This window comes from Eschrichtius robustus, chromosome 16 (assembly GCF_028021215.1).
Source record: "Eschrichtius robustus isolate mEscRob2 chromosome 16, mEscRob2.pri, whole genome shotgun sequence".
NCBI lineage: Eukaryota > Metazoa > Chordata > Mammalia > Artiodactyla > Eschrichtiidae > Eschrichtius > Eschrichtius robustus.
In genome coordinates, this window is record NC_090839.1 from 75879893 (window position 1) to 75906321 (window position 26429).

The following is a 26429-nucleotide window of genomic DNA, read 5'->3' on the forward strand; positions in this document are numbered from 1 at the left end:
CCCGAGAAGGCTAGGTTTGGTGACACCCTATTTAACAAATGAGAAAGTGAAGCTCAGAGAGGTAGAGCAATCCGCCCAGCAAAGCACAGCATGAAAGGAGTGTGTTTGAGTCCAGGTCTGCCCAACTCCAAGTCCAGACGTTTTACCATTCCATCATAGCCCTTTCCATCCATTCATTCAGTCAACACATATTTATTAGGTACTTACTGTGTTCCGGGCTCTCTTCATGGTTCAGGATATAAAGGAGTATGTAAGACAAGCAAGGTACCTGCCCTCATGGAGTTGATGGTCTTATGAAGGAAGATAGAAAATAAACACAGAAGCGTATCTAAAATTTAGAGTTTAGGGGATTTCCCTGGTGGTCCAGTGGTTAAGAATCTGCCTTCCAATGCAGGGGACGCGGGTTCGATCCCTGGTCGGGGAACTAAGATCCCACACGCCACGGGGCAACTAAGCCTGCGCTGCAACTACTGAGTCCGTGTGCCACAACTAGAGAGCCTGCACGCCGCAACTACTGAGCCCGTGTGCTCTGGACCCTGCACACCACAACTCGAGAGAAGCCCACGAGCTACAGCGAAGAGCCCGCTCGCTGCAACGAAAGATCACGCACGCCGCAACAAAGCTTCCGCGTGCCACAACTAAGACCCAACGCAGCCAAATAAAAAAACTAATTAAAACAAATAAATTAAAATAAAATAAAATTCAGAGTTTAGTAAATGCTGTGAAGGAAAAGAGGGGGCATGAGGAAAACAGAGATTGGGTAGTTAGTCTGGTCAAGGAAGTCAGGGCAGGCATGTCTAGGAAGGTGACATTTAAACCAAGACCTGAATTTTTTGAAGATTTGGGGAAGAGAGGCCCAGGCGAAGAGGAGGGCAAGCACAGAGGCCTGGAGATGGGAAGGAAGCCAGCTGTCCTCAGTCCAGGAGGCCAGGAGGGCAGGAGCCCCATCTCCATGGCGGCAGGGAGGTGGGGTTACGAGCTGTGAGGAGGCGGGGGCAGAGCACCATCAGCCCCTCCTCCTTCGTGAGTGATGCTGGCTCTGGGGGTCTCTCCGCGGGCCCCCTTGCTGACCTGGCTCAGGGGGGACTCAGAGGGGCCCAGATGCCAATGGACTGCAAGCCCCAGTGGGCCCACTTCTGTCCTGGGACAGGAGCTAAGATGGGAGCCTTCAAGACTGGGACCCGGCCACGCACGGCCAGGGTGATGGGAGGACAGAGCTGGAGGGAGACAGTGCAACGAGCCCGGAGCTGGATGTCGAGGGGCTGCCCCAGTCACCCTCCGGCGGCGCTAAGAGCTCCCTCGGGGTGAGAGGCTGGGATTGCCTGGGGCGCTCTTGGAGGACAGGATGTGTCGCTCGCGCATCACTGCGGGGGGGGGGGGGGGGGGGGGGGGCCGGACACCACTGCCTTTGTTCTTATCAGCCCTGGTGCCCCTGTGCCTAAGACCTTCAGCTTTTCTCCTCTGCTCCTCCCTCGGACGGGAATGGGTTTTGCAGCCCCTCTTCCAAGGAAGGCCTGGGACTCAGGCAGGTGCCCCCACTGGGGCTCCCCGGGTGCTGAGAGCAGACATTAGGGCTGGGGGGGCCCTCAGGCCACGGGGAGTCAGCTATGTCTGCGAGCTATGGAGGAGTAGAGGCAAGTGAGGGGTGTTGTGTTTTGTTTTGTTTTGTTTCACTGTTCAAGGTTTATTTATTGTTTTAGTTGGTATAACACTTAGTTGTCTGCGTTATTTATGTCGATTTTTCTTTTTTACATTACATGGCAACGTACACTATTCTCATCCATATAGTACATAAAATAAGATTCTTTACAACAGTTATGCACGAGACATGCAATACTGGATTTATAATCAATCCCAGGATGTGATTAATTGGAGAAAAAACAAGTTGGACTAGGCATCTTGGCTAAAGGAACCAGAAGTTATATAACACAGAGTTAAATATACATCTGGTTTGAAGGGCAACTCCAGCATCTGCAACATGGTCAGTGGTACCTTTTGAGGAAGTAGAATTATTTTACACGAACCCATTTAGGACCACACAAGATAAGCGCCAGGCAGCATCAGGATAGAGCTGCAGGGTTTTATGAACCATTCCTATTGCTAATGTTAGGAAACTGATGTTTTTCCTAGGCTGTCTTAACATTACTGCTTTAGTCACAGTTCAGATATAAAGGACGATATGCACAACCTCCATTTCCCGGCCACGTCCCTCAGGGTCCAGCTTCCCCTGGGCCAGCGCCTGGCCCCCCTCATGTTTCCCCAGAGACCAGGCCCCTGAGCCCCGGGCATCCGTTGCTACACCCACTCTGCTAAGTAGGTTAAAACCACTAGAACCAAGCAGTTCCAGGACTGTGGGTTTTACCTCCAATTTTTATTAAACTTATTAAAATTCTTGCTTCCTCCTATGCCCCCCAAAGCCCAATTGCTGCCTGGTTCTGTGCCTGGGGCCAGCCTCATTTGTATGAAAGGCCCAGTGGGTTGCACATTCCCCCAGTCCTCGCTTCCAAAAGCATGCAAAGGATGTGGCAGAATTTCAATCACCGTGACCAGCCTCAGCGAGGTCAAGGACAGACACAGGCTGCGCCCTCAGCCCTACCTCCTGAAGACACACTGGTTGCCCCCCCAGCTGACAGGTCCTGGCTCCCTTCTAGAATCTTCAGACCCCTCTGCAGGTCCCTGACTTGCTTCTAACACTCCAACTCATTCATTCAACTAACATTGGTGAAGCATTCTCTATATGCAAAGCATTGGATCAGCCACTGGGGATACAGCTGTGACTACGGCATGGCCATTCCCCCAAGGCTAATGAGGAGGACAACATAAATAGTGAAGGAAAATCAATGATTACAAATACCAAAATAGAAATATATACAGCCACGGTCGAAAACTGGCAGCCCATGAGCTGAATCCAACCTGCAGGTGTTGGCTAGAGCTGTAAAAAATGATGAATTTTTTTTGGCCAACATTTAAACATCTGGAGGATTTCCATTAAAATATGGGAGTTTGGCCTTCTCTGGTAAAAATCAGAAACTGTGGCAACACTGGGTCCACATTTCCCCTCGGTGACCCTCAGCTGGAGCTGATCAGAGCCATGCTGTTTAGTGAGGTCCTGTGGTGGCCGGGCCTCACAGGCTACATGGTGCCCAGGGGGCCACCGTCTCCCTGTCCGCTGCCTTTGCCAACCCTGTAATATTCCCACCCACTCACGCATCCACTTTTCCTTCCAGGCCACTCAAGGCATTTACATTTTCAACCCCTGGAAAGGACCGGAGGGAGAGAAGGGGTCAGTTTTACCTGGGCTTGGGGAAAGGCTTGGAAGGGGAAGTGAGCTTCGAGCTGGGTCAGGAAAGATCAACATGTGTTCACCAAGAGAGGGCAGGGGGAGGCGGGGAAGAAGGAGAAAGGCAGCCTGGACAAGTAAAGAGCCCAAGCAAAGGCAGGGAAGAGAGGAACAGCCAGTTCTGGGTCTCCCAGTCCTGCTGAGTTTGGCACTGGCTGCTCTGATGGGGCTCCTGACTCAGGAACGTCCCAGGTGTGTTTCTGATCTCCTGGCACCTGCCACAGACAGGAGAGAGCAAGGCTACAAGTGATGCAGACCACAAAGTGTAGAGGACATAAGAAGGGGAGGTTTCCACCCATATCATCTGTAAGCCACCTTGTAACCCTTACTGGAATTTTTTTTTAAACTTCTTATTCTGAGATAATCATAGAGTCACAGGAAGTCGCAAAGAAATGTACAAGGACGTCTCGTGCACCCTTCCCCCAGTGTTAACACTTACCCACCTTGCATGGTCCTAGGGTACAATATCAAAGCCAAAAAACTGACCGTGGCACAATCCATAGTTGACTCAGGTTTCAATAGTTCTGCACGCACCCGTAAGTGTGTGTGTGTGTGTGTGTGTGTGTGTGTTCACTTGCGTAGCCTGGCATGAACACCACCACAATCAAGATACTCAACTGCACCATCACTAGACCCCATCAGGTTGCCTCTTACTAGACACACCCATCTGCCCTCCATCCCTAATCCCTGATAACCACTAATCTGTTCTCCATCTCTGGAGATACATTTGTTACATAAATGGAATCATGCAATATGTATCTTTTTGAGATTGGCTTTATTGGCTCAGCACAATTTCCTTGAGGTCCATCCAAACTATTGTGTGTATCAGCAGTGGTTTTTTTTTTTTTTTTTTTTTTTTTTTTGCTGAGTAATGTTCCGTGGGATGGATGTGCTGCAATTTGTTTATTTACTCACTCACTGAAAGACATTTGGTTAGTTTCCAGTTCGGGGCTATTACAGATAAGGCCGCTATGAACACTCTTGTACAAGTTCCTCTGTGAAAATAAGTCTTCTTTTCCCTGGGATCAATGCCCAAGAGTGCAATTCCTGGGTCTCCTGGTAAGTCTTACGGTCAATCCATCTTTACTTTTGAAAATAACTGCTGAACTATTTTCCAGAGTGGCTGTACCATTTTACATTCCCACCAACAATGTACGGGGTGATCACCTTTCTTGATAACTGGACTTTTATTTAAAAACAAAAAACTAGAGTTCTCACCGGGAACCCTACCTTTCTGCAGTCTCAGCCTTTCTGAGCCACCCCAGGACTTTGACACCCTGTCATCCCATCATTGTCAGCCTTGGACAATGCCTGTCTCCTCCCTCTGCCACCCCCAGGCCATAAGCTCATAGAAATCGGGGGCCAGGCCCTGATCCGGTCTGCAGCCCTGGGTCCAGCATAGGCACACGGCATAGCAGGTACTCTGTGAAGGAAATTAAATTGCACAGAAAGAATAAGCAAGTCAGCAAAGACCCACAGCCAACAAGTCGGTTAGAGAGCAGGGTAGATGCCAGGCCCCCAGGTCCCAGGGCCATGGCTTAACTCACCTTCAGGCAGGCTCTACGTGAAAGTGCTCAGCCTAAAAGGTCACTGTCATCCTAGCACACGCAAAAAAAAAAAAAAATCTAACTGTGTAGAAAGCACAGATGTACATCATGTGTGTAAACAGATACATAGTATCTGTGGAGTTAAGATTTCATGAAGGGAGGGGCAGTTAGGAAAAGAAAGGGTAAAACGTGGAACAAGAATGAACGTAAGGTTGAGAAACGCTGTCCTGGCTGCACATCTGGGCCTTCCATCTGTGAGTCAGAGGGAGGCCTCCTGACTGGCAGAGCAGACCTTCCCAAAAGGCGCTTTGACTATCTCACTCCCCTGATCTAGAACCATCACTGGCTCCCCACTGCCTCCGGGGCAGAGTCTGAACTGCCCAGCATGGCCGCCTCTCAAACCTCATCTCGACCCACAGTGCCCACGCCCACCACTCACGTTGCAGCTGCAGGAAACTACAGATTCACCTGCACTCTCCAAGCTCTGCCATGCTTCCTTGCCTTCACACCTGCTGTTCCTTCTGCCTGAAATGCCTTTCCCCGATTCTTTACCTGATCTTCCTTCAAAGAGCAGTCAAGTTGTCACCTCTGTGAAGGCTCCTTCACCTTTCCAGGTGCTCCAGGTGGCCTGCAATGCTGTGTTCACCCTTCTATGGCATCTTTAACACATCAGATTGTCAGTAAGGTATGTCCTGGATGGTTTCTCCAGGCTAGACTCTGAGTTCCCTGGAGACAGGGGTTGCGTCTTACTCACCTGCAGCATTTAACGGGCATCTCAAGTTAGCATGCCCCAGATCTAAACTCCTGATCCCTCCAAATGTTCCACCCACCCAGTCTGCCCAACCTGACTGAAGGAGACTCCATCCTTTCAGTGGCTCAAATCCCTCTCTCTCTAAATCTCTCTCTTAACGTCCATCTCCATCTCCCCTACATCTGATCCATCAGTGCAGCCTGTTGTTTCTACCTGTGAAACACATCCAGAAGCCAACCACCTCTCACGCTTCCACCACTGCCCCCCCAAATCTAAGCACCCACATCTCTCACCTGGACCGTCGTGGTAGCCTCCTCACTGGTCTCCCTGCTTCTGCCCTTCTCAACAAAGCAGCCACTGCGGTCCCTCTAAGAATAGATCAGATCGTGCTTCTCTGATCAGAACGCTCCAATGGCTCTCCACCTCCTTGGGGTCAAAGCCAAAGTCCTCATCAAGGATAAAGCGGCCGACAAGGACTCCACAATCTAACCCCCAGTCTTCCTGGTCCTTCTTGACCTTCTAACACTCTCCACCTTGCTCATGCCACCCCAGACAGGTGGCTTCCATTCCTCAGGAAACACCAGACACGCTGCTACCCCAGGGCCTTTGTACTTACTGTCCCCTCACTCTGAAATGCCCTCCCCCAGATAGTCCCACAACTCCCTCACTTCTTCCAAGTCTCTACTGAAATGTACGATACCTCTGCTGAGAGGCCTCTCCTGACCACCCTGTCTGCAATAGCCCCTCCTTCCATCACTCTCTAGCCCCTCCTTCCATCACTCTCTATCCCTCACTTTATTTTTGTCAAAGCATGTATCACCACCTGACATTATATCATCATATTATCTTTGTTTATCCAATTATATGTCCAACTCCTCCACCAGATTGTACACTCCACAAGAACAGTGCTTTTGTCTGTTTTGATCCCTGTTGTATTTCCCAGATCTAGAGCAGGGGTTGGCAAACTATGGCCCACCCGCCAAACGTGGCTGGTAGTCTGTTTTTGTAAACAAAGTTCTTTTCCTCCCAGTTTTACTGAGATATAATTGACAGATAACATTGTATTCGTTTGAGGTAATTGGTGATTTGCTATATCAAATCACGTGATGATTTGATATTTGTATGTATAGATGGTCCCCAATCTATGATTTTTCAACTTCACAGTGTCGTGAAAGTGATAGGCACTCAGAATTCTGAATTTCCTCTTTTCCCAGGCTAGTGATACGTGCTTCTTTCGTGATGCTGGGCAGCGGTGGCCACCTCAGCTCCCAGGCAGCCATGCAATCACGAGGGTAAACAACCGATACACTTACAACCATTCTCTACCCAGACAACCATTCTGGTTTTCACCTTCAGTACGATATTCAATAAATTACATGAAATATTCAGCACTTTATTATGAAATAGGCTTTGTGTTAGATAATTTTGCCCAACCGCCAGCCAATGTAAGTGTTCTGAGCATGTTTAAGGCAAGCCAGGCTCAGCTTTGATGGTTAGGTGTATTAAATGTATTTTCAACTTATGACATTTTCAACTTAAAACGATGGGTTTATCAAGACATAACCCCCTCACAAGTTGAGGAAGATCTGTATTGCAAAATGATTACCACAATAAGTTTAGTTAAAATCCATCACCTCACATAGCTATGATTTTTTTCTTATGATGAGAATTTTTATGATCTACTCTCTTAGTAACTTTCAAATATATGATACCATATCATTAATTTCAGTCACCATGCTGTACGTTAACAACCCCAGGACTTATTTATCTTATAACTGGAAGTTTGTCCTTTTGACCACTTTCACCCATCTTACCCAACCCAACCTGCCTCCTCTGGCAACTACCAACCTGTTCTCTGCATCTATGAGTTCTACTTCTTTTTTGTTTGTTTGTTTTTGATTCCACATATAAGTGAGATCATACAGTATTTGTCTTTCTCTGTCTGACGTATTTCACTTAGCATAATGCCCTCAAGGTCTAGCCATGCTGTCACAAATGGCAGAATTTCCTTCTTTTTATGGCTGAATAATATTCCACTGTGTGTGTGTGTGTGTGTGTGTGTGTGTGTTTGTATATATCTCACATTTTTCTTTGTCCATTCATCCATCGATGGACACTTCGGTTGTTTCCATGTCTTGGTTATTGTAAATAATGTTGCAACGCACACGGGAATGCAGATATCTCTCAAGACAGTGATTTCGCTTCCTTCCAAGAATTACCCAGAAGTGAAATTACTGGATCATATGGTAGTTCTATTTAAAATTTTTTTAGGAACTGCCATTCTTAAAGTTGTTTTGGAAGATGACCATACCCATCATTTACATATTGTCCATGGCTGCTTTCAACAGCAGTGTTGAGTGACTCTGATGGAAGACCCAATGGCCTGCAAAGCCTAAAATATTTACTCTCCGGCTTTTTATAGAAAGAGTTTGTTGACCCTGTTCTAGAACAATGTCTTGTATGTAGGAGCTCAATAAACACTGGTTGAATGAATGAATGAACCAATAATTGCTATCGCTATTCTCGGAATTCTACTGTTGTAATTCATTAAGATACACACACACACACACACACACACACACACACACACACACAAACACACAGAACTGTATTCCAGACTTTATTCAACAATAGAGGGTCCCCAAGGTCTTCGAGTCGGAGAGGGGGTTAATCGTAGGATTAACTTTGATCATGGGTCTGGCACACAGTAGGGGCTCAGTAAAAATTAGTGTCTTTGCTACCGCTTTCTTGCTGTGTCTCTTCCCTCCTTCCCCCCACCCCCTTGCCTGTCTCTTTCTCCCTGTGTGTGTGTCCCCCTCCATCCTAGTGGGTCTGTCCATCTCCCTCTGCTTCCCACAGTCTCCTGCTCCATCTCTTTCCTTATCAGGGACCTTCTACTCTCCTCTCTTCCCTGCCCCCTCCCTCCTAGCCCTGGACAGACTGAGACATGATGAGCAAGTATTTCCCATGAGAGGTCCCGTCTCAGCCCTCACACACCCAGAATGCACCCCTCTGCCTTCCTGACCTCAGGGCATGACTCCCCACGTCCCCATCATAGTCACAACCCGGGCACATCAACAACTCCCACCCCTGCCCTCCAGGTCCTGCCAATCCTTCTTCTCTCAAATCCATCCCCATCCCTCTCTGTTCCCACTGCCACCATCTCCTTGTGGCCAGACACCCACACAGCCTCCTAGCCGGGCTCCTGGATCTGTGCCCACCCCTCTCTCTACCCCAAGAACCATATTTCTAGAACTCGCCCCTGACCTTACCACTTCTTTGCTTAAAGCCTCAGAGGTCCCCAACTACACCCCCACTCCGGCGAGGCCCACATTTCCGGGCCCAGCATCCACAGCCAGTCACAATCAGACCCAAGTTTCCACTTCCCCACCCTTGCCCAGCGCACCCATGTCCAGCAACTCCAGGGAGTCACCTTCCCTGAAACTTCCTTACTGAAAACCCCTGATGCCTGGCTTCCTCCCTGTTGTTCTGCTAGGAAAACTCAAGCCCTGCACCATCCGCCTCTGCATCTCGTCCCCAGCCCTCCCCAGTCTCCTCCCATGGCCACCTTCTCACAGATCCTCTGACATCCCGCCTGGATGGGGCCTTTGCATTTGCTGCCCCCTTGCCTGGAGCACTCTCTCTCAGCCCTTCCACCCCTGCTGCCTCCCCACCCAGCTAACTCCTCCCATCCTTAGGGCCTCTGGACGGGCCCCTGAGCCCCCAGCAGCCCGTGGTCTCTAGCCTTGGGACTGTCTCTTCGTATCACAGTCCCAACTGCTCACTAGTTCACTGCTTCCCCCACTAGACACAGGCCCCCGAGGGCAGAGAGCTTGCCTGGTTGTTTTCCTGGTACCTGGTACAGAGGAAATGCTCTAGGACTCTTTGTGGAAGGAAGGGAAGAAGGAAGGAGAAATGAAGGATGGATGCCGTGTGTCCCGTCCCCCCCCCCCCCCCCCCCCGGCCTCTGCATCTGTCATCTTGCTTCCTCGCCGGCAAGGGTTTTCACACCTTTCCACCCATCCTTTAAGGCTAAGAGAGTCTTTCTCTAAGTGTCTGTCAGCCCCAGGGTGGAATTAACACTTACACCCGGCGAGAGGCTGCTGTCACAGCCCCATCCCCCAGCTCCAAACAGTCCCCACCCTGCCTGGCCTCCCTCCCTGCTGCCCAGCTGTCAACAACCACAAGAAAAACAAAGCCCAGATGAAAGTCAGCAACTCAGAGTCAAAAAAAAAAAATTTTTTTTTAAAAAAGAAGCCCCATTGTTCCAGCAAGCCGAGAGAAACAGAGCGGAAATAGACCAAGCACTGGACTAGGAGAAAAGGAACAATTCAAAGGAGTGACAGCCGGAAAGGGCTGGCATTGGGGTGGGTGATTTCTGCCTTAGGAAAGAGGAGGGGAAGATGTGGATTCTTTTAAGAAGAAACTCAGAGAATAAGGCAAGAGCAGAGCCCCCAAAAGTGGGTGAGCAGACAGTTTATCACCCGAACCAGGAGGCTTCTGGGAGTGAAAGGGGCCCTGTTAATAATGCCGCTGGGACTGTCCTGGGCACACCTAGACACACGGTCGCCTACGCAGAAGTGTAGAGCCTTGTACCCGATCCCATCGGTGTCACTGTTCTCACCCTAACTCTTCAACAAACAAGACCGAGAATGTGCTGCATGCCCACCGGCTGCACTGGCTCTTCATGTGGTTCGGGGGATGTCATTTCAGCGCTCAAACCCATCTTGTGCAGATGCTACAAGATGCTATAAGTAACTTGCCAGACCACGCAGTTTCACCGGGACCCAACTGTGGTTTGATCTGATCTGTCTGGTTTCAGAGTCCCTGCTTGTCCTATTGGGGCGAGTTGCAAACCCCAAAGCTCAAACGCCAACAACCCCACTGTGAGGGGTCTGGCCCCCGCGTGCCGCCTCTACGGTGCACTCCTACATTCAAGGAGAATTTTCTGAGGGCCAGGCCCCGGGGATACAACAGCGAAGAAGACAGCCGCGGCTCTCAGGGACCCCACTGTCCAGGGCAGTGGTTCTCAAGCAGGAGTGCTTTTTGCCTCCCAAGGGACATCTGGCAACGTCTGGGGACATTTTTGGTTGCCACGACTTGGGTGGGGCACCTCTGGCATCTGGTGGGTAGAGGCCAGGGAGGCTCCTCATCACCCTACCACGCACAGGACAGCCTCTCTCCCCCCACAATAAAGAACGATCCAGCAAAGAGTGTGCCACCGTTGAGAAAACCTGGTCTGAGGAGCAGAGATGGGGTGGCAGACAAGCAAGCAAATTAGTATGTAAGTTCTCTTATCCATTCAACAGATATTCATTGAGTGCCCACCATGTTTTAGGTGATGCTCAGAAAGCAGTATGTGTCATTAAGAAAAACAAGCAGGGGATCTCCCTGGTGGTCCAGTGGGCAAGACTCCCCGCTCCCAACGCAGGGGGGTCAGGGTTCGATCCCTGGTCGGGGAACCAGATCCCGCGTGCGTGCTGCAACTGAGTCCGCGTGCCGCAACTAAGAAGTCCGAATGCTGCAACTAAGAAGCCTGCATGCATGCTGTAACTACGAAGTCTGCATGCCGCAACTAAGAAGTCTGCATGCCGCAATTAAGACCCGGCACAACCAAAATAAAGAAGTAAAGAAAGAAATATTTTTAAAAAGGAAAGAAAAACAAGCAGGAGGGGATGGAAACGACTGGGGGAAAGGAAAGAGCTCCTAAGGCGATGCCATTTGAGTGACAGCTGGCTGAAGGAGGAAGTGAGCCAGGCTCACGCGGGGAAGGCAGCCCCACGGAGGGGACCACGGGCCTGGGCAGGACCAAGCTCAGAGAGCGTGAAGACCAGCAAGGAGGGGCCGATTGTAGGAGATGAAGTTAGAGAGGACGGCAAAGGCCACATTTTGTGGTCTTGGCATGGAGTTTAGATTTTGTTTACAAAAGTAACATTTGACAAATACCAACTAGAAATGACAAAAACAGACTTTGTAAAACAAATCCCCTAAAATGTCCAATGAGGCAAAGTGAGAAAAAAGCCTTCTATATTTAAAACTCTAAAGGAGCTGGAACGTTATCACACGGAGAGCCGTACACTTGATGAGTATCAACTTGAGGTCAGTTGCTAAGTATGCAAAATGACCATTTGGCAAATAGCTGTGGCGGAATATTTTTAGATGGTAATTCATGCTTTTTTCCCCTGTATTTTCCCCCCTTTTCCTTTCGCTTCAAACGGTAAGAGGCTCTGGACTTCTTCGTCCTAGAGGTTTTGCAGCAAAGAGGGGAAACCCATCTGCAAAATCCTTCCCTCCTGGCTTTCATCTTTAGAAGCCTTAATTTACCGAGGAGATTAGGACAGGGACCTCTGAGTCAGGGAGAGAAAGAGTGAGCTGTCTTCTAGTCCTTAGGACAAAAAAAGGGTTGGGGACTTCCTTGGTGGCGCAGTGGTTAAGAATCCACCTGCCAATGCAGGGGACACGGGTTCGATCCCTGGTCCGGGAAGATCGCACATGCCATGGAGCAACTAAGCCCGTGGGCCACAACTACTGAGCCTGTGCGCTAGAGCCCGCGAGCCACAACTACTGAAGCCCACGCGCCTAGAGCCCGTGCTCCACAATGAAGAGTAGCCCCTGCTCGCCACAACTAGAGAAAGCCCGTGCACAGCAACGAAGACCCAACACAGCCCCCCCCCCCAAAAAAAAAACAAAAGAAAAAGGGTTGGATTGTCCTTGTCTGGGGCGGGAGAGGATGCTGAGGGTCTGCAGTGATGTTTTGTTGGCTAATACAATGTTTTAAAACATTTTGAATTAAAAAGTTAAACCTAGGGTTACTAGGTAACCCAACAATTTCTCTCCTAGGAAAACATATGTCCACACAAACACTTGGACATGAATGTTCACAGCAGCATTATTCGTACTAGCCAAAAAGTGGAAAACAACACACATGTCCATCAACTGACAAACAGAGAAATAAGATGGGGTGTATTTGTGCCACGGAATATTATTCGGCAATAAAACGGAATGCAGTGGTGATACATCTTACAACTTGGATGAACCTTGAAAACATCACGCTAAGTCAAGGAAGCCAATCATAAAAGACCATATAGTGTATGACCCCATTTATATAAAATGTCTAGAATCGGCAAATCCATGGAGATAGAAAGTAGATCAGTGGTTGCCTAAAGATGGGGTGGGGGTTGGTGGAAAATAGGGAGTGACTGCTAGCGGGTATGGGGTTTCTTTCTGGGGTGATGAAAAGATTTTAAAATTAGATTCTGCGACGGTTACTAAAAGCCTTTAAACTATACACTTTACGTGGGTGAACTTTACGATATGTAAATTCTATCCCAACAAAGCTGTTTAAAAAACATTTTGAATTAAAAATCAGGAGATTTTCCTATAAAAAAACCAGCTTGGGGCTTTCCTTGAATGCCGTGCATCTTCCCCCACGGCAGCAATGGGGTGCTGATGGGGCGTGCACTCCCAAGTTTGCCACCATCCCCACATCCACTGCTGTGTTACATCTGGACAGCTTGACTCACTTATGTCACCTACATGGTCCCTGTAGGCACTGCACTTGAGACCTCTGATCAGGAGTGATGACACCACAGGCACTGAGGTCACCAGCCCCCTTCTCCCACCTCCCATCTGGCCCTAGAAGCAAAGAGCTCTGGGGACTGGAAGGGACCCTGTGAACAGGGCACTAGAGAAGGCTCAGTGGCAACCTACATGGACCCATGTAACAGTAAAGCACATGGGCTCTGAAGCCAGAATTGCCACGTACTAACTCTGTGCCTCAGTTTTCTCAACTGTAAAATGGGAATAATAATAGCACCTACCATTGTAGGGTTCAACAGAGGGAATATGTTTAGAACAGTGTCTGGCATAATAAATGCTCAATAAATGGAAGCTATTGAGCCCATAATTTCTTATCTGCAATTTCAAATTCCCAGAAGTTATGAAATCCAACAGCTTCTTCATAATTCATCTGGCCACAAAATCTGACTTGGCCTGAACTCGTTTAGCACCAAAACCTGACCTGAATGGACGTGAGGCTATTGACCGTCTTTATTTATCCCCCCTAGAATGAATATTCACGGGTTTCACTGTGTTTGCTTACACAGTGCTGCCCCAGCCCCTACTGGGGTGTTATGTAATGGATGGTTTATGTATTACATTACCTGACCAAATCTGAAAAGTTCCAAATTCTGGAACACTTCTAGCCCCAAGGGTTTCAGATCAGGGACTAAGCTGTATGATGAAGATGATAATGACAAAGATTAAACCCCACCCCCTCTTTGTCTGACACTGCATAAGACCAGACAATTGCAGCACAGCTCCAGGCAAAGGCAGTAGGGAGTAAGCCCCTCAAAATTCTGACAATAAATCTTCTGCCAGCCCAGGAGGATGGGAGCACAGAATCAAAATGAAGTTCTTTTCCAGAAATGAAAGAAATGCAGTGTTCCTTGCATACCTGGATTCAGGGTATGAGAATCACACAGGCCAGGCTAGCCTTAGAGGACAAAACCTCACCTTGTCCTTGGTTTAGCTCCCAGACCTCGTTGGGTGTCTCTTCCTTTGGCTGGTCCTGATTTGTATCCTTTATGATGATACTGTAACTGTAAGTATAGTGCTTTGCTGAGTTCTGTGAGTAGTCCTAATGAATTATCAAACTTAAGAGGGTCATGAGAAAGCTGATTTGAAGCCAGTTGGTTAGAGGTGAGGGTAGCCCGGGGACCCCCTGAACTTACAGGTGGCACCTGCAGTGGGGCAGTCTTGCTGGGGACCGTGGCATCTGATGGCAAATAGCGTCAGAATTGTATTGCAGGGCACAAGTTAATTTATTGCCTTGGTTTGTCCTCACCCATACCCACACTGGCCGGCACCAGAGGTCACCTGCAGCTTTAGTTGGCAGCTCCGGTGCATGTTGGTGGCTTCCTTCCTCAAACACTTTCCATCTTAGGTGGCGAAGGCTAGAAATGCTGGGGGAGTTACTGACTCAGGAGTGCCCCCTAAACCAGTGATGGATGAGAGATGGTGAATAAATTCCACTGCTTTCTCACCCCTTGGGTGTCCTACACAGTCTCTCAGAGGGTCCCCAGCAGGAGGGAAACCCAGTTGTCCCCAGTGGTCACCCGCCTACCAACATTCCCTTTATTGGCCCTCCTGCCTTCTTGTCTTACAAATCCACTGTCCGACCATACTTCCTGGGATCACTTCCCAAGTAAACTACTTGCACCCATATCTTCACCTTAGGGTCTGCTTTGGAGGAACCCAAATGAAGACCTCTACCATTCCTGGGGCTCTTGAGTCCTTTAGCTCCACCGCTGACCTCCTGATAATCTCCCAACTTGACAAGCCAACCAATTCCCAACCACTGGGACTTCCAGTCAACGATGCCTTTGGGCAACCACTTGTCCACCATTGCATAGTAATCCTGCTTGGTCCATGGCTAAGCCCACACCACAGGTGTGCTTAGAGACCCAGGCCCGGCTAATCACAGTATTTCATCCTCTGGCATGGTGACTGGCTCAGGAATGAGTCTATAACCTAGCTGGTCTTATCATAGTCCTCCTTGGAGTTTTGCAGGAGGTACTTGAAAGGAGTCCTCTCTGCCTCTGGAATCTTTTTTTTTTTTTTAACTTGTAATTTTTCTTTTTAAAATTTATTTATTTTTATTTATTTATGGCTGTGTTGGGTCTTCGTGTCTGTGCGAGGGCTTTCTCCAGTTGTGGCAAGTGGGGGCCACTCTTCATCGCGGTGCGCGGGCCTCTCACTATCGCGGCCTCTCTTGTTGCGGAGCACAGGCTCCAGACGCGCAGGCTCAGTAATTGTGGCTCACGGGCCCAGTTGCTCCGTGGCATGTGGGATCTTCCCAGACCAGGGCTCGAACCCGTGTTCCCTGCATTGGCAGGCAGATTCTCAACCACTGCGCCACCAGGGAAGCCCTGCCTCTGGAATCTTATGTAAGGCTGGAGCTGCTTGTGACTATCCATTCTCCACATGGATGGGCCTGACTGAGGCAGAAGCTAAAAGAAGTCAGAGTTTGGAGATACAGCTAGATTCCTGATGACATGATCGTCTGGATGCAGCCATGCCTGAAGCATAACCACCCTGTACTTTTCAATTACATGAATCAATAGAGTTCAATCACGCCCCCCCACCAACTTCTTCCTTTAGCTAATTTGATTGGGTTCTTGTCACTTGCAAGCAAAAGAATCTTTTTTTTTTTTTTTTGGTTGTGTTGGGTCTTCGTTTCTGTGCGAGGGCTTTCTCCAGTTGCGGCAAGTGGGGGCCACTCTTCATCGCGGTGCGCGGGCCTCTCACTATCGCGGCCTCTCTTGTTGCGGAGCTCAGGCTCCAGACGCGCAGGCTCAGTAATTGTGGCTCAAGGGCCCAGCTGCTGCGTGGCATGTGGGATCTTCCCAGACCAGGGCACGAACCCGTGTCCTCTGCATTGGCAGGCAGATTCTCAACCACTGCGCCACCAGGGAAGCCCAAGAATCTTTTAATGATATTGAAAAACTCATTTCTCTGATTTAGACCCTCTGCACTTTTAGACACAAAAATACACAAAAGTACTTGCTCTCTCAGTTATGAGCAAGAGACCCGGTCTGGCCAGGGCAGAAGAACTGAACAGAGGCAGCTATGGGCAGGAGATTCTTTTTAGCACAGGCCCAAGGTGGCAGGGTAGCTAGTGGAATTAGTGTCTCAGGAAACTCACCCTAAAATACAATGGCAGTTTACAGTAGGAAGTTACAGATCATCACACCAAGAGTAAGCTCTAAGAAAGAGCCAAGGAATGAAGTGAAGGGTGGACTGGGGAGGAATTCAAGACCACAGGCAACCTCGCTTGGGGGGAGCTGCTATGACTGAACATAAAACAAACAGATCTAAGTTTCCTGGCAGCCAGTGAAAGGCAAACCCGATGGGTTAACCAGCTTACATTCGCTCACAGAAGGCAGCCTCAAACCAGGTCGTAGGGCCAATGGCTCTATAAAATTGCATTCCTGGAACTCACAGGCTTCATGGCTCATGGGGCTGGAGGTGGGTCCAGAGGAGCAGGTAGCACTTTGCATGCCTCACAGCTTGGTTCCTGAGGATTCTGGTGGTCCCACGGGTGTCTGCAGCGCAGTGGGGTTTGCCTGCTTTGTCCCTCAGGCCCCAGGCCTCCGGATCCCCAAAGGTCTATCCAAAACCCACGGGTAGGTGTCCACCTCGCAGGCCTGCCCTTCAACTCCTACCTCACTTTGAAAATAGCCCCTGAAATTTTTTTAAAGTGTATGTAATGGTTAAGACTTTAATGCTTCTCAATCAAAATTCTTAGAAGTCATTCTGAATGCATAAGATTAGAATTCCTTCAAAGAAAAACATACAAGATTCTAACTTGAACTCCTAACCTAAGTTTCCACTAGCCCTGTATTTTTTGGTCACAAAAGCATCAAAACATCTCCAGTCCCATCATACTCCATTCAATTGCCTTTCAAGTTTAAGATATTCTGTATTTTTAAAAAAGAAAATTAAAATAAAAATTGTCAAATCACACATTATGTATACAAGGTTAAGAAATTAAATACAAGATTAAGAGTGGTGTACTGTGCAGTGAAATATACGCTTTATGATGAAGCCAAATATGCCAAGATTACATAAAAGATAAGGTTCTAGTTTCCCGGATTCAAAGAGCTACCTCATCCTTGGTCATTTTTCGTTTTATCGCAAAATTTCCTTTTCTCGATACCTAACAAAATAGACTCTTGCTGACTTCTCCATGAGGTCTGATTTCTTCCTGGAAACAGATGTTCACCTCTTCATTCCAGTGCAGTTTTTACTAAAAGCCCACCTGTGTTAGCCTGACCATCTAGGAGTTCTCCAAATGACCTTCTTTTCTTCCTAAGTAGATCAGCCTCATTTTTCGGAGAAACTGGGGAAGAACAGACATCTTCCAGCCTGCTTTCACATCCCCTCCAAGATGCACGACCCTGGCCGCTGGGGGAAGAGACAGTGGCACAGGGAGCCCCATCTTCTCCAGCACCTCTGCTAAAGTCACAGGACAGGGTGGGCGGGGGGACCCTGGCAGCTGGAGCCACACCCCCGTCTGGAATTAGTCTTGCTCAGGCCTGAGGGATGGAGAAAAGCCGTGGCCCAGTGCAGGACCACATTATGACTTTCAAGGGCCCCAGGCACTTTTGACTTCATGGGCCCGTTCCTCCATAAAAGAAATATTAAAAATTACATTTTATGATGGCAGTGGTATAAAAAACACCAGTCCAGTCTAGGTTCATTCTTATGCCTTCATTATTATTCTATGTTTTTCTTCTGATTTTAAAAGCAGTCAAAATTAAAGCACTTTGTGGGTCCCTAGAAGCACCGGGAGCTCTAGGCTCTGGACCAGCGGACCAACAACGTGTACAACCACCCTCCTGCCAGAATTGGGAACATAGCCCTGCTGGCCCTGCCCCACCACCCCTTCTCCCTCGGCTATAGAGTCCAAATCCCTCACCCCAGCCTCACTGTGACAGGGCTGGTCCCTGGGGCCCTGATCTGCCCTTCAGTTTATTCAGGGACAACTAGGAATAATAATAACAACAGTGACAACCTGAAGCCCTGGGGGCCAAGCCCTGCTCAAAGCACTCCATGTGGCAGGCTCTGGGTTCAACCACTGGCTAGCTATGTGACTGCCGGCAAGTCAGTTTTCCCATCTGTGGAATGGACGTAATGTCCCTCCCACAAGCACACTGAGGAATAAAGATATTAGCACGTGCAGCAGGCTCAGCCCAGTGCTGGTGCAGCATGGCATCTCAGTCCGTGTTGGCAATTACGATTAATCCTAACCCACTGGCTCATTATAATAATTAATTATAATAATTGGCTCCCGTAGGGGCTGCCCTGCCTCTGCTTTCTCCTCTACCCTAGAAGGCGTTGACCTTGGGCTGAGGACCCCTCGGTGTGAGCTGGTCCGGCAGCATCACAGCCCTGGCAGCAGCAGAGCCCAACCCTCTCCCCACATGGACTCAGTCGATGGGCTCTCCCCCACCCTGCTCGCCCACTCCTTCCCCTCCCACAGCAACAAACCAGAAGCCCACCCACCTCCTCCAAGCTTCTCACCCTCCCCAAACACACCCCCCCAGCTGCTTCCCCACCCCCAGCTGCCTTGTTCTCAAGTGGCTCCTGAAAGGCCAGCTTCCTGGTTCCTCCAGGCCAGGCAAGTCAGGGGCTTGGCTCTCTCCTGGTCTCATGTTTCTCCCAGGCATGAATACAGAATCCTTTCTCTCCACCACTTGCTTATCACATCATCTGGCTGCTACATCCTTCTCAGTTACTGTTTTCTGAGGACTTAAAAATCTTCTCCCTCCCTGCCCGCCCGGTCACTCCTGCAGTACGATCCTGAGAAAACAGCAGAGGGCTTTGAAGCCAGCAGGAGCCGGGTTTAATCCCAGCTCCACAACTGACCAGCTGTGTGACCTTGGGCAAGTCAGTTAACCTCCCTGAGCTGTGCATTGTTTATCTGCCTGAAATTACGGAGATGATCTTATTTTCTTTAGCAGTGGGACTCCCCGCTAGAAGGAAGCTGGGGTTTTTTGAGGGGTGAAAACTTTGATAAGCCCTTTGAGGTAGGGGGAAGAGCGCCCTACCCGCTTCCCCATGAGAGAGGCTTGAAGAACCAGAGACAGCTGCCTTGGGCTGGCCGCCAGCTTTTGTTTTGTGACAGGAGTAAGCAGGTTGAGGGGAGGGCTGGATGCTTGGGATAATGGAGGGGATTCTTTGATGCTTGGTAGAGAGAAAGAAAAGGAGAGATGAAACCACTGACAAGGAAAGGAGCCTGGACACCCCGCAGCACCTCACACCCAGCTTGTTCGACAGGGACCCATCATCTACCCCACCTGCTCTTTCCCCACCTTCCCCATTTTGGTGGTACCATCCCATCCTGGCCAAATGCCAGCCCAGATCAGGGGTCTGGCCATCTGGACCTAGGAGTCCCTCCCCAGAATAATGTTTTCAGCTCCATAAAATAAAATAAAAGGATTATAGAAGAAACCAGTTATACTGAAATACAATTAGCAAAATATTCAAACAAATGTGTTGTATAGTAATGTACGTGCCTCTTCATTAGCATGTTAGATAAGATTCAGCGGAAGCTCTCAGAAGTACTGCCCTTTTGAAGGAGTGCATTTCAAGATATGTGCATATGAAAAACGTGGTTCCTACTGGTGACTACGTCACAGGTGCCGCCCACGACTGTGATGCATTACCTCCGTTCATATTTGAAAGATATTCTAAATGTCAGTTACAAGTTAGAGAAATAAAGATGTAACTTCTCCCCCATCCAGGTTCACGGACTCCCTGAATTCTGTGGACTCCACACTAGGAACCTTTGACCTAGAGTCTCGGTTTTTCCATACCCACTCATTCCCGCCCACCTCTCCTAATCAGTCTGCAGGCACCGTGCCTGCATCTCCTATCCCCACAGCCACTGCATGGGGTTGGGGCCTCACCCTTTCTCACCTCCTGGCCGGCCTCCTCACCTCCATTCTGGTTCCATTCCTCCCGTGCTGCACCCTGAACCCTCATCCCCAAATGCAAACCTGACCGTATCACCCTTTGCTCTGGATTCTTCGATGGCTCCCTATTGCCTGCATGATAAAATCTACAGACCATTGCAAAGTACCAAGATCCCTACCCAGCTCTCCAGCCTCATCTCTCAACACTCCTAGTCGCCTGACTTTTCACGTTCCCATTGTTTTGAACTACGTGAAGTTTCCAGAATATGCCACCTCACTAAGCTTTTTCCTATGCTGTTCCCTCCACCCAAAATGCCCTCCCCGAGTTGTCCATCAAGGCAAACTCTTAAAGTTTTTTTCCAAGTCTCAGCTCTAATGATTGCTTCCTCAGGCCCCACCCCACCCATCGGCACCCCCTGGGCAAATGTAGGTGCCCCCTTGCAGGGCTCACCACACCCAGTTCATGAAGGTCAACTTGCCACGTTACAAGGGTTTGACGAGTCTGTGTCGCTACAAGATGGCAAACTTCAGGAGGCCAGGACTGAGTCATTTTTTTCTTTGACTCCCCCAAACCTAGTACCGACCCTGGAGCCCAGGAGGCCTTCAGTGAGTGTCGGTTGAGTAAATGAATACAATATGAAAAAAAAATCGACACTGTGCTGTGAGGATCGCACTGTTTTTCTTTTCTTCCCTTTACTGTTCTGGTTAGATTTCCCACATCCTGGGAATGACAATGCGCATGTTTTGATCTATGCAGCATGCTATAATTTCTTGAATTCCGCTCTCTATTCTTTGGGAGATCCTTCTGTTATATACACATACCTCAATTAGGGGGCAATTATTTCCCTTTACCAAAAGGCTCATCGTTTTGGTTTCATTAAATAGAGAGTTCTTCCAGTGCATGAAGAATAAGATTAGATTTATAGAAATTCAGTTTACATTTGGCTTTTTAGGAACAGATGTCGTACACAGCCAAGCCACTGCTCTGTCAGGCTTCCTGAAGTTATGGTTTACAGGCTCCTCTGACTCCCTTCCGGCAAACTCCTGGCTTAACCCCTCATGACCCGGGTCTGCTGAGGCTATTCGGGGCACCTGGCCACCTAATCCAATGACCTTTGCTTGGAGCCTTCCGTCTCCACCTCCCTGAGTCATGCTGCCGCCACCGATCATCCAATTTTTCCTAAAACCCTCAAAATCCTTGGCCTTTGTCCACAATCTCTGTTCACCCCACCCTCACCACTGAGATTCCAAATGTGTTTGTTCATCCAGCTTCCTGCTGGCCATCTCCCCATGGAGGTCTCAAGGGCAAATAAGATAAAGCAGATGAGTGATGTGCCCATCACCCCCAGCAGGCTGCCCTTTCATATCCCTGTGAAAGACACCACCGTCCGCCCATTTTCATGACCACCTCCCTTTCCCTCGTGCCACAAATCCAATCCATCACCCGCCATGTGGCGTTCATCGCCTGACTACATCTCCAGCAAACCCATCTCTCTCTCCCACGTGTGTTAAGCTCCATGAAGCACTGGAATTGTCTGTTTCCGTTCATTACTATAACCCCATACTTATTAAACACATGACCTGGCACATGAGACACACAGTAAACACATGCTGAATCAGAGAATAGGGGAGCAGACAAATCCTACTTTACAAATTGTAACACTGAGGTTCAGAGAAGAGAAGTAATTGGCCCACGGTCACCTAGGTGGACCAATCAGGACTTAGCCCGAGGGTGGCTCCAGCTCCCGCATTCCCCTCTGCTCTGGGCGCAGGGTTGGTTCCGGTGTGTTCTTGCCCCACTGCCCGAGGCCCTCTGCCTTACCTGAGAGCACCGTGAAGACGGCCGCAAAGGCATTGAGCTTGAGCCCGTCGATGACATTGCTGGAGTGGAAGAGCTCGAGACACATGAGGCTGAAACCAACCACCAGCAGGAGGATGTAGAGCACCTCGGAGACGACCGACAGCCACAGGACCCCTGCACGGAGGAGGCAGGGAGGTCGTGAGATGGGCACGCACAGGGCGGACTCTCCCTGGGTTCGTTCCACCCCACGCCCTTGGGTTGGGGGATCAAGTCGTTTTAGAGAAGACCTCGGTTCTAGCGTGGGTCCTGATTAGGTAAGGCGATCCTGGCCAGCCATCCTCCTCACCAGGACTGGCTCAGGAACCCCAGCCTAAGTCAGTCGGAGCGTGGCACTCTCAGGATGACAGTTATTGGTCCAGGGAGGCATGTGACCAATAAGCAGGTCCATTCAGATTGGAGGGAAGAACTTCCATCCTGTGGCTGGATGGGAGGCTCTCTTTCTCTTCTCATCTGTTACATGACTGCCACTGGGAGCCATCTCATGGCCCAGAGAGCACCTGCCTTAGAATGATGCTGACACTGGTTGCTGAGCAGAGCAGGAAAGATGACCTCATTGGGCCACGCAACCACCAGCCCCGACGGCTTCCCTGTGGCTAAGCTGGCCAGTATGATGTTCTCTGTTACCTGCAGCTATAAGCATCCCAACTCTTACACACATCATGCTTGCCCTCAAGGTACACCTACATTTTTATTTACCCTGTTCCCTACTCCACTTTTTTCTAGAAACCACCACTGCTATTCCCACAGCTTCAACCTTGTGGTTCTCTTGGGAGCTGCCATGCTCTGCTGTGGTCCCACCCCACTGGGCACAGCTAATTGATCCAATGTGATCACGTGACCTAGAATTGGCCAGTCAAGGCCCTTCTCCAGGAATCTGTGCTTGGAACCCACTGAAGTAGACAGGAAGAGAGTCCCAGATGGGAGCCCAGGCACTCTGCCAGTATGAGCGACTGGTTCCAGCTGTTCCTGAAGGCCAGCTGCACCCCATCCTGCCAGTGTTTTGGCTACCCAAACCTTCTTTTTATTCCCTAAGATAGCACAGCTCCCTCTTCCCCCAAATTGGCCCAAATTGGGTTACCATCATTTGTCACCTAATTTAGGGGGCATCTTCTACTTCTCCCATCCTACATTATTCTTCCTTCTTCCTACATGCTTTTTATTTGAAGAACCCCTTTCCTCTCTCAGTCTGTGCAGTTTAGTTGCATCAGATTCACACCCTGGCTCCATGACTCGTATCTGGCCAATCAGAACTCCGTGTTCTTCTGACTCTAGTCATTGGTTCAGGAATGAACCTCTCTATGCCTCAGTTTCTTAACCTATAAAATGGGGATAATAATAACTCCTATCTCATAGTATTGTGGTGCTGCGAGGATTCACACGGCAACGTAATGAGCTTGTGCTTAGCATACAGAAGAGCTCAGTTCACATGCATCATTACCATTGCTGGATGGGAGGAACACGGTGGGGACTGGAAATGGAGCCCTCGAGGGGTCCTTGAGCGAGGTCAAGGCTAGAGACAGTCAAGAGGGAGAAATGACACTGTGGGAGCAGACACGATTTCTGAGAAAAAGGGTGGCGAGTAGGAGATGGAGCACATCATGTGACTTACCTTCCAAGCCACACTAACCATAGGTTTTGAGAAGGGACCATGGATGGACCAGGCCTGGCCAGCCGGAGATGGACACATGACCCAAATCAGTTCAATGAGTCAGGCACAGGACTTTTGCTGAAACCACTGGGAAAGAAAATTCCTTTTTTCCACTGGGTTTGAGGCTGGGAAGATGGAAGGATGGAAGTGACTGCATCAAGTAGCAAGGGCCTTCCTGAGGGCAGAGCCAAGGCCAAGGAAGGCGGCACCAAGAGATGGAGGAAGACCGTGTCCTGTGACATTGAGCCCCCAGATCCAGCCATGCCTAAAGCTGCCAGTCATCTGTTCTTTCAATCACATGAACCAAGAGGTCCTTGTCTTTGCCTAAGCTGGTTTGGGGTAGAACTTCTGTCTCTTACAACCAACAGTCTGGATCTTCAGTTTTTCTTTTCTCGGAAGCTGTCCTTCCCTACCTCTCTGCCTTTGCACAAGTTGTTCCTTCCACCTTAGTGCCCTAGGGACACCCGATATACACCATTCAGTAAAGGAAGCAAACAAACAGCAATGTCTGAGCCCCTATCTATTCCCTGATGAAGGATCCAGATTCTCAAACACCCACTATCATTCCTAATGCAACGGGGCTTTCAGAGCTTTGAAGAACTTTTTTCTTTTCTTTTCTTTTTTTTTTTTTTTTTTGCTACAGAAATATCGCTTCTCCTGGGCAATCCCTTGGATTTCTGTGAGAGAATAATGTGCTCTTGGCAGCCTGCATGTTGTTAAAACATCCCCTGGCACCGTACACTTGCAGCCTCTGAGGCCCTTTGCTGGCCCCAGGCCCACCGGGCAGCGAGGAGGAAGGCAGGAGGTGCAGGGTGAGCTGGGCCATGCAGGGGGGCGGCTGCCCTCGGGGAGGCCTGCTCTCCCTCCCAGCAGCCTTCACCTCCAGCTGCTGTTGCCCTGCGGGTGGGCGGAGCCTCACCAGGGTGAATTTGCAACAACTAGGCTCACAGCATCTGTCTGCAAGTTACAGCCCACCCCAGCCAAGGAAATTAATAACTATAGTAAGAAGCGGAATTGTTGCTGAGGTTATGCTAATAGCAGCAACAATGTCACAGTAAGGGCCAAGGGATATTAGGCGTTTATCACCTGCCAGGTCATACTGGACAATGTTAATGTTCTACCCAATGTCCTCGCACCTCTTTTTAGTGTTTCTGTCTTTGCAGGATTGTCTTTGGGAAACTGGACTACATCTTGCCCATATTCATTCAGAAAGTGCCTGGAAGCTTATATTTTCCTCTCTGTTCTGTCGTCAACCAGTGGCCGACTGGGGTAGTCCTGCCCCATGGCTCTGGTGGAGACCACCCTGGGTGGTGACCCACACTGCAAAGCTCCCTCGGGGCCAAAACTGAAGCTGCCCTCTCTGGGCCCTGGCCTGACATCACCCCCTCACTTGCCTTCCTCCCTTCCCCATTCTGCTCCCCCCAATTCCCTTACCATTCTCCTCCGGGGCATTTCCTTTATAAATGACTTGCACACGGATCCTCAGCCCAGAGTCTGTTTCTAGGGACTCTGGCCTCAAACACCAGCATTCACATGCATGAGCTCCCTCAATCTTCCTGACAGCTTTGCAAGGCAGCAATGCAGCACCCATATCACAGATGGGCAAACTGAGGTTCGGAGGGATTAAACCACTGGTCTGCACAGCTGGACAGTGAGTGATATAGTCAATCTGGGTTCAAACTCAGGCCTCTCTGACTCCAGAAACCATCATGGGTAGGGAGGTTGTAACCTATCAGGATAGAATGGCCACTTTGAAGTCTTATCGGGGGAGTCGGGTTCCCTGGCGATGGCTCTCATCTACATGCACTCCAGCATCCCAAAGAATTTCTGCATCAGAATTCTTGCAAGATGATGGCCACGGAGTGGGATTATGGTGGGGGAGGGGGTTCCCAGTGATCCTGAGCCCAGCTGGCCACCAGGTGTGGTGGGGAAGGAGGTCGCAGGGAAGAGCAGATGGGTCTTGAGGATGCTGGTGACTCAGGCTGGGACCTGGGACCCTTTGCTGCAATGCTCGTACCTGGACAAAGTCTCTTCGAGCAACAAAACACAAAGAAACTATAAAGGACTAAAAATAATTGTGCGCATTGGCAGTTGGGGCAAATTATGATTATGGACAACAAGATACGAAAAGACAAAAACCCCAACTGCTACTTCTGAAGAGCCAGGAGCCAAAGCACAGTACTGCGCATGCCCCTGCACACAGCACCACCAAGGGGGTGGGCAGACCACCTAAGCCACGCCTCTGGCCCGACCCCTGGACCCGCCCCTACCCTCACCCCATATAAGGAACCAGCTGGCCCCACCCCCACCCCACCCCCACTCCGGGAGCCAGCGAGCAAGGGAAACTAACTGTTGCTTGTTTACGCTCCCTCTTGCTGTAGCAGGGATCCCGGTAAAGCCTTGCCTGAATTTCTTGTCTGGCCTCTTATCAATTTCTATTGATTAAGGAGGCCAAGAACCCCGGTTGGTAACACTGGGAACCAGGCTGGAAAAGATGGGTTTGACCCATGCTGCAGAGGCAGGTGCAGTCCTAAAGGGCTTAGCAAGGGAAAGACATGCAGGGAGGCTTGCTCTGGCAGGGGGCTGGCTGGAAGACCCGCTGGAGGTTTGGGCCGCGCTCCATGAAGAGATGGTGGTGGCCTGGGCCGTGGCAATGATGGGGGGGTGAGGACAAGTGGGGAGGTTGATGACTCCAGAGGGGTGGGCTCAGTGGCCTGCTGACCCATGAATGCGATGGCAAAGGAGAGGGAGGAGTCCAGAGTGGGGCCATGTCTCCAGCGCAGGCATCTGAGCAGACAGTCA

General features: G+C 49.6%; 1 protein-coding gene across 2 annotated transcripts in view; it reads right to left on the reverse strand.

Moving 5' to 3' along the window:
* GSG1L (GSG1 like) overlaps nucleotides 1-26429 on the reverse strand; it is a 213332-nt gene that overhangs the window by 57971 nt on the left and 128932 nt on the right. The window contains exon 3 of one of the 2 annotated variants that reach the window (XM_068524523.1): nucleotides 21941-22093. The exons of the other annotated variant lie outside the window; for it this stretch is intronic. Within the exon in view, the coding sequence (XP_068380624.1) occupies nucleotides 21941-22093 (153 nt within the window). The remainder of the gene's footprint in view (nucleotides 1-21940; nucleotides 22094-26429) is intronic. 2 annotated transcript variants of the gene reach the window in all.